Source organism: Amblyraja radiata, chromosome 2 (assembly GCF_010909765.2).
Source record: "Amblyraja radiata isolate CabotCenter1 chromosome 2, sAmbRad1.1.pri, whole genome shotgun sequence".
Taxonomy (NCBI): Eukaryota; Metazoa; Chordata; class Chondrichthyes; order Rajiformes; family Rajidae; genus Amblyraja; species Amblyraja radiata.
The window spans coordinates 38,294,997-38,307,080 of record NC_045957.1 but is presented as its reverse complement, the minus strand read 5'-3'; the positions used below and the strand labels follow the sequence as shown (position 1 = coordinate 38,307,080).

General features: G+C 47.3%; 1 protein-coding gene across 2 annotated transcripts in view; it reads right to left on the bottom strand.

Annotated features, from left to right (window-relative positions):
- svil (supervillin) overlaps positions 1–12,084 on the bottom strand; it is a 181,808-nt gene that overhangs the window by 137,543 nt on the left and 32,181 nt on the right. For both annotated transcript variants that reach the window (XM_033045191.1, XM_033045198.1), the window contains exons 6-7: positions 8,026–8,698; positions 3,117–3,200 (exon numbers count right to left, since the gene is read on the bottom strand). In XM_033045191.1, the coding sequence (XP_032901082.1) occupies positions 3,117–3,200; positions 8,026–8,698 (757 nt within the window). The remainder of the gene's footprint in view (positions 1–3,116; positions 3,201–8,025; positions 8,699–12,084) is intronic.

The following is a 12,084-nucleotide window of genomic DNA, read 5'->3' as shown; positions in this document are numbered from 1 at the left end:
ACACATATTTTAAGGTACCATCATAGACAGGTGGTTGTACGATAAATCATCTATGTCAGCAGCTAATGATGTGTACAGATGTCAAAAATTAAGAAGGGATTTAGTTTAGTTTAGATACAGTACGGAAACAGGCAATCATCAAAGGGTGCAAGAATGATACGAAGATTGATGCAAATTGTATGGACCAAGATTTAGTTTAGCTTGGAGATACAGTTCGGAAGCAGACCTCTCGGCCCACTGAGTCCGCACCAACCAGCGATCCCCACACATTAACACTATCCTACACACACTAGGGACAATTTACACTTATACCAAGCCAATCAACCTACAAACCTGTACGTCCTTGAAGTGTGGGAGGAAACTAAAGATCTCGGAGAAAACCCACGCAGGACAAGGGGAGAACGTACAGACAAGCACCCGTAGTCAGGATTGAACGCGAGTCTCCAGCGCTGTAAGGCAGTAGCTCTAGCAGGAAGACTAGGGTGGGGGAGGGACAGAGAGAAAGGGAATGCACAGGTTACATGAAATTAGAGGTCAATGCTTATACCGCTGGGGTGTAAGCTGCCCAAGTGAAATATGAGGTGCTGTTCCTCCAATTTGCGCTGGGCTTCACTCTGACAGTGGAAGAGGCCCAGGACAGAAAGGTCAGTGTGGGAATGGGAGGGGGAGTTAAAGTACTTGGCAACTGGGAGATCATGTTGGCCTAGGCGGACACATTTTCTATTCTGACCAAGGTTCTAGGAAACAAAACATTGATTGTTTCTTTCCCAAAGATGTCTGCCTGACCCGCTAATCATTTTCAGCATTGTTTTTATCTCCGATTTTTAGCACGCACAGTTCTTCAGATTTTCATTCACTTTCTTCACCGCTGCCTAGGGGAGCAATGGATCAACATTTCCTTCATTCTCCCCGTGACCTCTCCAACAAGCAGACTGTGGCTTAGCGAGTTCCAAAATGGCCGACCGACTGGGCATACCATGTACAGTAGGCGTTCTGCCTGATGATCTAACCAGCAGATTGAATTTGATCAAGCCCTGGTCACATTCCACTACATATACCTGACCTACAAACTATAGGCAGCCTTGCATGTGTAGGTTGAGCAGCATTAGCACCACAGCAACCTTGTTCCCGAGTGCGCTCCTTGGAAAAATTGCTCGTCGGTGGCGCAACGGCAATTTTGCTACCTTACAGCGCCAGAGACCCGGGTTCGATCCCGACTGCGGGTGCTGTCTGTACGGAGTTTGTACGTTCTCCCCGTGACCTGCGTGGGTTTTCTCCGGGATATCTGGTTTCCTCCCACACTCCAAAGGCATACAGGTTTGTAGGCTAATTGGCTTGGTAAAATGATAAATTGTCCCTGGTGTGGGTAGGATGGTGTTGGTGAGTGGGGATCGGCGTGGACCCATTGGACTCAAGGTCCTGTTTCCGTGCCGTATCTCTAAACTAAACATATTGTATCTAGGTTGATATTTTCAGCCCTTTTTATACATTTAGCAATCTGCGTCTGGTAATCCAGTACTGAAGAAGGGTCTCCACCCGAAATGTCACCTATGCCTTTTCTCCAGATATGCTATCTGACCTGCTGAGTTATGCCCCTGTCCCACTTAGGAAACTTGAACAGAAACCTCTGGAGACTTTGGGCCCCACCCAAGGTTTCCGTGCGGTTCCCGGAGGTTGTCGGTGGTTTCCGGATGTTGCAGGTAGTGGAAGCAGGTAGGGAGACTGACAAAAACCTCCGGGAACCGCACGGAAACCTTGGGCGGGGCGCAAAGTCTCCAGAGGTTTCCGTTCAGGTTTCCTAAGTGGGACAGGGGCATTACTCCAGCTTTTTGTTTCCATCAACATTGAAGATCTCTCTTGCGTGAATATGCTCAGTTTATAGTTCTCGATACAACCAATGCTACATCAAAAACATTTTGAGGATTTCTAGTGTATCCACACCAACCCAGATCGGTAATTAGATTCTCCTTCTCATAAAAAGCGTAGCAACTTCTTGCTTTTTGTTTTCTAGCTCTAAGTAATTCACGGCTCAGCAGTTGACCAAAATATCAGATGAGTTAATCATTAGGTCTATTACTTTACATGAGAATATACAATCACAAAACAAATTCAGCATCAATACATGTGTAGGAAGGAACTGCAGGTGCTGGTTTAAACCAAAGACAGACACAAAATGCTGGAGTAACCCAGCGGGGCAGGCAGCATCTCTGGAGAAAAGGAATAGGTGACGATTCGGGTCGAGGCCCTTCTTCAGACTCAGTTCTGTCTTGAGGTCTAAGTTTGAAGAAGGGTCTCAACCTGAAACATCACCCATTCCTTTTCTCCAGAGATGCTGTCTGACCAGCTGAGCTACTCCAGCCTTCTGTGCCTATCCTCAGCATCATTACATACCTGATTTGCACTGTAAGGGTTTAGTGAAGGCCTATGACAACTGTAGATTAAGTTGCATCTCCAACCAGCATGTGAGCATCTGCAGTTCTTTGTTTTTACGTGCAACCAACTCAGTGGTTTATGATCACACTTGAAAGCAGTGTGGATTACACAGCAATAACCACAACAAAATGGCTAGTGTGTCATTTAGATGGTTGGCGAAAATGCGACTGGGAACTGTAGAAGGTTTTTTGTTATCCGCCGTTCAAATAGTAATTAGTCATGCACACCCAAAACATTAATTATGGATAGTGTAGGAAGGAACTGCAGATGCTGGTTTAAACCAAAGGTAGACACAAAAAGCTGGAGTAACTCAGCGGGACAGGCTGCATCTCTGGAGAAAAGGAATAGGTGGCGTTTCGGATCGAGACCCTTCTTCAGACTGAGAGTCAGGGAGATGTGGTCGGTGATAGAGAAAGAGAGAAATGTAGACCAGATTAATGCAAAAAAAGTAACGATGATTAAGGAAACAAGCCATTGTTAGGTAGGGGCAAGGTGATAGGTTATGGAGGTACAGGGGGATCAGTAGAGCACGTGAGGTTCACAGACAGATCCTTGTAAAGGCATGACGTCAAACCAATGTGAGATGATGACACACAGTGGGTCTGATGAGTATTGTAAGTATCAGATGTTGATGATTAAGATACATCACACCAGAAATGATAAAATGCCACATTCAACGGTACCTGGATGGCCAGTTGATGAGAGATGGAGTCTCGCCATTGGAATCTCTCTGTAGATACCACTCATTCTTTACTTTCATTGTATTGCTACATGGAGGCATAGCAGAGACAGCGCGAGTCAATTTGCTGCCAGAATTCCATTCCTGCAGGTACCTTTACCGACTATAGACCTGTTAACCATCATGTCCTCACACCTTCGCTCAGTCCGCCCGGACCTACCTGATCTCCAGGTTGCCAAACATTTTAATTCCCCTTCCCATTCCCACACTGACCTTTCTGTCCTGGGCCTCCTCCATTGTCGGAGTGAGGCCAAACGGAACAGAACCTCATATTTCACCTGGGCAGCTTACACCCCAGCGGTATGAATATTGATTTCTATAACTTCAAATCACCCCTGCATTCCCTCTCTCTCCATCCCTCCCCCGCCCAAGTCATGCCAGCTTTAAAGTCGTCTTGTTGAGTCTCATTGTCTGTAACTCGTTCCCACCTAGCACACAGCTAACAACGGCCTGTTTCCTTTCTCATCCTTACTTTTTTGCATATCTTTCATTCATCTGATCAATACCTCTTCACAGCATCATCAATATCTCTCATTTCCCTTTCCCCCAACTCTCTGTCTGAGGAAGGGTCTCGACCCAAAACGTCACCTATTCCTTAGTCTTAAAAAGCAAGGAGTTGTGACCACTATCTCGAAAATTCTTCTTCCGCCCTAACACCAATCACCTGGCCAAGCTCGTCCCCCCAATGCAAGATATTGAACAATCAATGTCAGAAAGCAAACATTCAAAGACAGCAGTCAGTCATTTTTGGATCTCAATTAAACCACCGGCTTCGGGATCAAGTGCAAGTTTAGATTTAGACATTTTGTTTATATATATATATTTCATTGATGAACGTTGATCATTTGGATCAGCAAGGCTGAATGGAATGGAAGCTGGATCTAGGTATAGACAAGAGAAAAAAGGATGAGGTAAATTTGTACATCGATGAAAACATAAAAGAAAGCCAAATATTTTCTGTACCTGTGGAATATAATCACCATTATGGATGGCTGCACCAAAAAGAGAATAGTCAGTGGAAAGACCCAATGTTTTGAAACTATTTCAGACAAAAAATAAAGTTTTCTCAACAGCATCCAGAGACAAAACTTTGTTCCAACTTGTTTCTTCACCAAGAAAGCACCTTTTACATCTCGTGCAGGAAGGAACTGCAGACGTTGGTTTAAACCAAATGTAGACACAAAGAGCTGGAGTAACTCAGCGGGTCAGACAGCATCTCTGGAGAAAAGGAATATGTAATGTTTCAGGTCGAGAACCTTCTTCAGATTCTGAAGAAGGGCCTCATACCAAAACATTACCTATTCCTTTCCTCCAGAGATGCTGTCTGACCTGCTGAGTTACTCCAGCTTTTTGTGTGTGTCTTTTACATCTCGTTGCATTCACGGGCAAGTGTAATCAACTTTAATGCCTCAATATGCCCTACTGTGTGTGAAAAGTATATCGCTGCTAACAATTAATTAAATCATTACTGCAGATGTTTTGAAATTAAAGTTGGCACAATCTTTCTGCGTTCGCTGCCTCGGAGTTTTGTGACTCTAAAGATGTCAAAACAGTGCAAGTTTCAAAGAAAATATGATTTAGATTTTATGGATCAGGAAACAGAACACTTTTTACTTAAGTTGATTTTCTCTCAAACAACTGGGAAAAAAACATTGACATCAATAGAATGTGAATGCAATCCAAATAAGGCATGATCGTAAAAAAAAAAGAGGCATCGTGTATTTTAATATTACATTTCAAAGTAGGTTCTTATGACTGGGTTATACATGAACAAACAGATGGAACTGAGCTCCCTCTCTTTACTGCGGTTTTGGGTCTGAAGAGCTCTCACTGTTCACAACCAAATGGCAGCAACTGGTTTAATTTGCTTATGGATATAAAGTATCTGTGATTTTTTCTAATATATATGTGATGGCCAAGTTGGCAGCGATTAGGCCACACACATAATTATAGACAATGGACAATAGGTGCAGGACTAGGCCATTCGGCCCTTTGAGCCAGCACCGCCATTCAATGAGATCATGGCTGATCATCCCTGATCAGTACCCCGTTCCTGCCTCCCAAATTGAATGATTTGGGATTTTGTACAAGTTTTGAAGCAAGTGGTAGGGAATAGGGGATAGGAAAGAGAATGCAAACTTGTAGCAAGCCAAGGGAAAGTCTATTCCAATACGTTTGGAAGCATGAAGTCTAGTCTAATCGTGAGCAGATAAATAAGAAAACCTGCAAAATATTTGAGACCAAAATGATACGGATAACGGAAGACAGACACAAAATGCTGGAGTAACTCAGCGGGACAGGCAGCATCTCTGGAGAGAAAGAATAGGTGATGTTTCGGGTCGTGACCCATCTTCAGACTGAGAATCGTGGAAGAGAGATAGAGATATGGAAGGGTAAGGTGTGAAAATGACAGATCAAAACAGCTGATGCTCAAGGAAATGTAGAATGGTCCATTGTTGGCTGAGGGGAAGGTGACAACGAGGTATACAATCAATCAGGCGGACAATGAAATTTGATCGTACACAAAATTGCTGGAGGAACTCAGCGGGTGCAGCAGCATCTATGGAGCGAAGGAAATAGGCGACGTTTCGGGCCGAAACCCTTCTTCAGACTGATAGGGGGTGGGGAAAGAAAGAAGGACAAAGGGAGGAGGAGGAGGAGCCCGAGGGCGGGCGGATGGGAGGAGACAGCTAGAGGGTGAAGGAAGGGGAGGGGGGGAGGGGACAGCACGGGCTAGCCAAATTGGGAGAATTCAATGTTGATGCCAAGGGGACGCAAGGACCCCAGACGGAATATGAGGTGCTGTTCCTCCAATTTCCGCTGTTGCTCACTCTGGCAATGGAGGAGACCCAGGACAGAGAGGTCGGATTGGGAATGGGAGGGGGAGTTGAAGTGCTGAGCCACCGGGAGGTCAGGTAGGTTATTGCGGACTGAGCGGAGGTGTTCGGCGAAACGGTCGCCCAACCTGCGCTTGGTCTCACCGATGTAAATCAGCTGACATCTAGAGCAGCGGATGCAGTAGATGAGGTTGGAGGAGATACAGGTGAACCTTTGTCGCACCTGGAACGACTGCTTGGGACCTTGAATGGAGTCGAGGGGGGAGGTGAAGGGACAGGTGTTGCATTTCTTGCGGTTGCAACGGAAAGTGCCCGGGGAGGGGGTGGTGCGGGAGGGAAGTGAAGAATTGACGAGGGAGTTGCGGAGGGAGCGGTCTTTGCGGAAGGCAGACATGGGGGGAGATGGGAAGATGTGGCGAGTGGTGGGGTCACGTTGGAGGTGGCGGAAATGGCGGAGGATTATGTGTTGTTTGTTATCTGTCATTTTCACACCTTGCCCTTCCATATCTCCAGTCTTCCTCCCCCCTGACTCTCAGTCTGAAGAAGGGTCTCGACCCGAAACGTCACCCATTCCTTCTCTCCAGAGATGCTGCCTGTCCTGCTGAGTTATCCCAGCATTTTGCATCTGTATGCGAATATGCGCGGTGGGAAGTAATGCGATAACAGCACATAGGTAAGGTCGCGTTTGGAGTACTGTGTACAGTTCTGGTAGGCCAGCTATAGGAAAGACGTCATTAAACTGGAAAGGGCGCAGCGGAGATTTACAAGGCTGTTACATGAACCAGAGTGCTTAAGTTGTAAGGGGCTGGATCAGTTCCCAGAAGGTAGGAGGCAGAGGGGAAACGTTATAGAGGTTTATAAAATCATGAGGGGCATGGATAAGGTGAATGGTCACAGCCTTTTCCCAAGTTAGGGGGAGACTAAAACTAGAAGGAATAAGGAGAAAGATTCCCCCCCCTCTCTGCACCCCCCTCCTTCTCCTTTGTTCAGTTCAGTTTATTGTTACGTGTACCGTGGTACAATGAAAAGTTTTTGTTGTGTGCTAACCAGTCAGCGGAAAGACAATGCATGATTACAATCGAGCCATTCACAGTGTGCAGATGCATGATAAAGGGAGTAATGTGAATAACCTTTAGTGCAAGATAAAGCCAGTAAAGTCCGATCACAGATAGTCTGAGGGTCCCCAATAAGGTCGATTGAACCAGTTTGGTAAGTTTTAAAATTATCATTACATTCTTCCTACAGCAAGGTGACCAGAACTGTAGACGGTGCTCCAAATGTGGCATTACCAACGTCTTGTACAGCTGATGCATGACTTCCCGATTACTCTACTCAATGCCCTAACCCAAGTTACTGCCATATTTTTAGTTTAGAGATACCGCGTGGAAACAGGCCCTTCGGCCCACTTAGTCCGCGCCGACCAGCCATCATCCCGTACACTGGTACTATCCCACACACTTGGGACATTTTTTTTTTAACCGAAGCCTATTTAGCGCACAAACCTGTACGTCTTTGGAGCGTGGGAAGGAAACCGGAGCACCCGGAGAAAACCAACGAGGAGAACGTACAAACACCGTACAAACAAACACCCGTAGTCGGGATTGAACCCGGGCCGTTGGTGCTGTAAAGGCAGCAACTCTACCGCTACGCTACCGTATCGCCCCAAGCACTTTACGGTGCCGCTCGGCTCCACCTTTGCCACCTTTCCCTCTGTCAGACACGATGCTCCTTCACTAGAATCACTGCTCAATACGATTAGATAATGTACACAGCTCTTACAATAATTCGGAAGCGATCAACAGCACTTGGCCTGGGCCGTCAAACCACTGAGCCAGCAGCCGACTCATTGAAGCAATTCTGCATTTCAGAAAAGAAATGGTAATCCTTTGGGAATCAGTAAATATGTTTCACAAGCTGGGCACATGAATATATACATAGACATAAAATGTAAGGACGCTGTCCAACAACCTCAGCTTCACCAAAACTAAATGCTGAAGAGATGAATAAATGTCTTACCCTTGTTCATTCTGCAAGCATTGGGACTGCTCGCTGGTTGAATTAAACACATCGGGGAAATGCTTTGGTGATGTAAGTGAAACTCTCCATGTGGATATCGGCGAGCATGGCGCATCAGACAGAGTCACGTCCTTGACATTGGCCAATTCTAATTGCCTTCCTTGAGCACTCATCTCAAACGCTTTCTTCCGATTTTCTTCGTTGAGCAGACTCTCCCTTTCCATGAAACCATTTCCATCTGAGGAGAGCCTTTCGCCGTGTCCGCCAGGTGACTGGGCTTCCGCCTCTTCTTCGTCCACCTGATCCCTGGTAGGTTGCGACTTGATTGAGCCCAAGCCGCCGCCGCCGTAAACCTTTGGCGAAGGCGGCGGCACTTGTTCGCCGACTTGTTCCATTTCCTTTCTCGCCCTCGGGTACTTGGACGCGATGCCCCCATCTGTCTCAGAGTCCAGGGAAATCCCGTACTTCTCGGCCAGCTGTCGCCGCCTCTCCGCTTTGTACTTGGCGATTCGCTCGGCTTTCGCGTCCAACGCTTCGATGTTCATTCCGACGGGGCAAGGGGACTCGGTGGTCACGTGTCTAACCTCGCCCCGGCACCGAGGTCTCGACTGCCTTTCCGAATTGGGGTCCTCAGCAAGGTGCTGCTTCGACTCTTCCTTATCCGATCTTCGAACTGGAAAATAAGAACTTAACGTCAGGTGTTACGGGTTGAGATGGCAGGAGAATGGGGTTCGGAGGGAGAGATAGATCAGCCATGATTTTTTTACTCTTTTTTTTTTAAACAAGGATATTGCCAGGACTAGAGGATGTGAGCTATAGGGAGAGGTTGAGCAGGCTGGGTCTCTATTCTTTGGGGTGCAGGAGGATGAGGGGTGATCTCGTAGAGGTGTTTAAAATCATGAGAGGAATAGATCGGGTAGATGCACAGAGTCTCTTGCCCAGAGTAGAAGAATCGAGGACCAGAGGACATAGGTTTAAGGTGAAGGGGAAAAGATTTAATAGGAATCTGAGGGGTAACTTTTTCACACAAAGGGTGGTGGGTGTATGGAACAAGCTGCCAGAGGAGGCAGTTGAGGCTGGGACTATCCCAACGTTTAAGAAGCAGTTAGACAGGTACATGGATAGGACACGTTTGGAGGGATATGGACCAAGCGCAGGCAGGTGGGACTAGTGTAGCTGGGACATGTTGGCCGGTGTGGACAAGTTGGGCCGAAGGGCCTGTTTCCACACCGTATCACTCTATGGCTCTCTGATTGAATGGCGGGGTAGACTTGATGGGCCAAATGGCCTAATTCTACTATCTCTTATGATCTTATGTTATGATAGAAATATTACTGACAGTAAAAATCCATCCAGCACTCAGTTCATAAATTCAAGGAAAGAAATTAGGGCAGCACGGTGGTGCCTTACAGCACCAGAGACCCAGGTCCAATCCCAACTACGGGTGCTGTCTGTACAGAGTTTGTACCTTCTCCCCGTGACCTGCGTGGGTTTTCTCCAAGATCTTCAGTTTCCTCCCACACTCCAAAGACGTACAGGTTTGTGGGTTAATTGGCTTGGTGTAAATGCAAAAATTGGTCTGTGTCTGTGTGTGTGTGTGTGTGTGTGTGTGTGTGTGTGTGTGTGTGTGTGTGTGTGTGTGTGTGTGTGTGTGTGTGTGTGTGTGTGTGTGTCTGTCTCTGTGTGTGTGTGTCTCTGTCTCTGGGGGTGGTGTGTCTGTCTCTGGGGGGGTGTCTGTCTCTGGGGGTGTGTCTGTCTCTGTGTGTCTGTCTGACTGTGTGTGTGTGTGTGTGTGTGTGTGTGTGTGTGTGTGTGTGTGTGTCTCTGTGTCTCTGTGTGTGTGTGTGTGTGTGTGTGTGCGTGCGTGCGTGTGCGTGTGTGCGTGTGTGTGTGTGTGCGTGTGTGTGTGTGTGGGTGCGTGTGTGTGTGTGTGGGTGCGTGTGTGTGTGTGTGTGTGTGTGTGTGTGTGTGTGTGTGTGTTAATGTGCGAGGATCGCTGGTTGACGCCCATTCCTTTGGGCCTATTTCTGCTCTGTATCTCTAAAAAAATTCAATTAGGCCATTTAGCCCATTAAGTCAACTCCGCCATTTCAGCGTGGCTGATCTATCTTCCCCTCTCAACAATATTCTCCTGCCTTCTCCCCGTAACCCCTGACACCCGTACTAATCAAGAATCTATCTACCTCTGCCTTAAAAATATCCACTGGCTTGGCATCCACAGCCTTCTGTGGCAAAGAATTCCACAGATTCACCACCGTCTGACTCACCACCATCTGACCAAAGAAGGGCTTATAGATTCACCAACCTCTGACTAAAGGACTGAGAGATTCATCACCCTCTGACTCACCACCTCTGATTCATCACCCTCTGACTCACCACCTCTGATTCATCACCCTCTGACTAAAGAAGGGTTTCAGGATTCACCACCCTCTGACTAAAGTTTGCATCGCAGTTCTTGTAAATGAAGGCACGTCTTTACGCAAACACACATCCCAGTTATTACTTGGGGCACTGCCCTCTACTTCAGGCTCTCCTGTAACTAATAAAGTTTAGTGGACAATGATGCAAATTCATAGTGCTCTGCATCGTTAAAAAATAAAATCCCACTCGAACACCCATATTTACCTTATTTTAGATTAGAGATACAGCGCGGAAACAGGCCCTTCGGCCCACCGAGTTCGAGCCGACCAGAGATCGCTAAAGTTGGCGGCGCGACTCACCCGTTGCAGCGGCCCCTACAGCCTGTCTGTCTTTTTTTAATTTTTTGTCTAGTTAAATGTAGTGTTGGTGTTTTTTTAATACTGGTTTTAAATGTGTATATGTGGGGGGCGGTGGGGGGGGAAACTGTTTAAAATCTCTTCCCTGTCCGGGAGACCCGACCTTTTCCCTGTCGGGTCTCCGTTGTCGTTGGGGCCTAGCACCGTGGAGCGGCCTCCAACCTGAAGGACCCGTGGGCTCGGGAGACTGCGGAGCTGCGGACTACTCACCATCCGGGGGCTGGCCGGCCTCGGAGCGTGGGGAGCGGTGGTGACTCGCTGCTGCGACTCGACTCCTGGGGCTTGGAGGCTCCAGCAACGCAGCCGCAGGTCCGGTGGACTGGGACATCGGGAGCTCGAGGGTCCGGGGGGAGAGAGAGACCGCTTCCCGGAGCTCCCGCAACGCGACTTCTCCAGCCCGTGTCGCGGGGTTGGAACGACCTGGAGCGGGGACGTACATCGCCCGGCACGGCTTCATGGCCGTGGGACATTACAGCGTCCGCCGGGGGCTCCAACTTTGTGACTTTTAGACCGGGAGCTGGGCCGTAAATCGCCCGGCACGGCCTAAATTGGCCGTGGGACTTATCATCGCCCGCCTGGGGCTTGGACATCAGGAGAGACATGGAGAACAGGGGAGAGAAAAGACTTTGCCTTCCATCACAGTGGGTTCACTGTGATGGGTGTTTGTGTGAATTAAATTGTGTGTATGTCTGTAGGAAATTGTCTTTGTTTGTATGGCTGTGGAAACGGAATTTCGTTTGAGCCTCACTGAGGTTCAAATGACAATAAATGGTATTGTATTGTATTGTATTGTATTGTATTGTATTGTATTGTATTGTATTGTATTGTATTAACACTATCCTACACACACTAGGGACAATTCACAATCATACCAAGCCAGTTCACCTGCAAACCTGTACGTCTTTGGAGTGTGGGAGGAAACCGGAAATCCCAGAGAAAATCACTATTTGGTAAGTTTCAAGGAGGGGTCCCCTCATCCTAAACTCCAGCGAGCAGAGGCCCAGCGCCGTCAAACGCTCATCATATGTTAACCCATTAACAATGGCAACCCATGTAAATTATGGAAACAGTCAGCTTTAACTTTGATGTAAAGCTGGCGATACTTTTACATAAATACATTATCCAAAGACCAGTTATAATGTAAATTAAAGGGCCATTCACCTTCAGAAATATCGAAAGGCAGCACGGTGGCACAGCGGTAGAGTTGCTGCCTTACAGAGCCACAGACACGGATTTCATTTGGACTATGGGTGCTGTATATTTGGACTCTGTCCATTCTCCC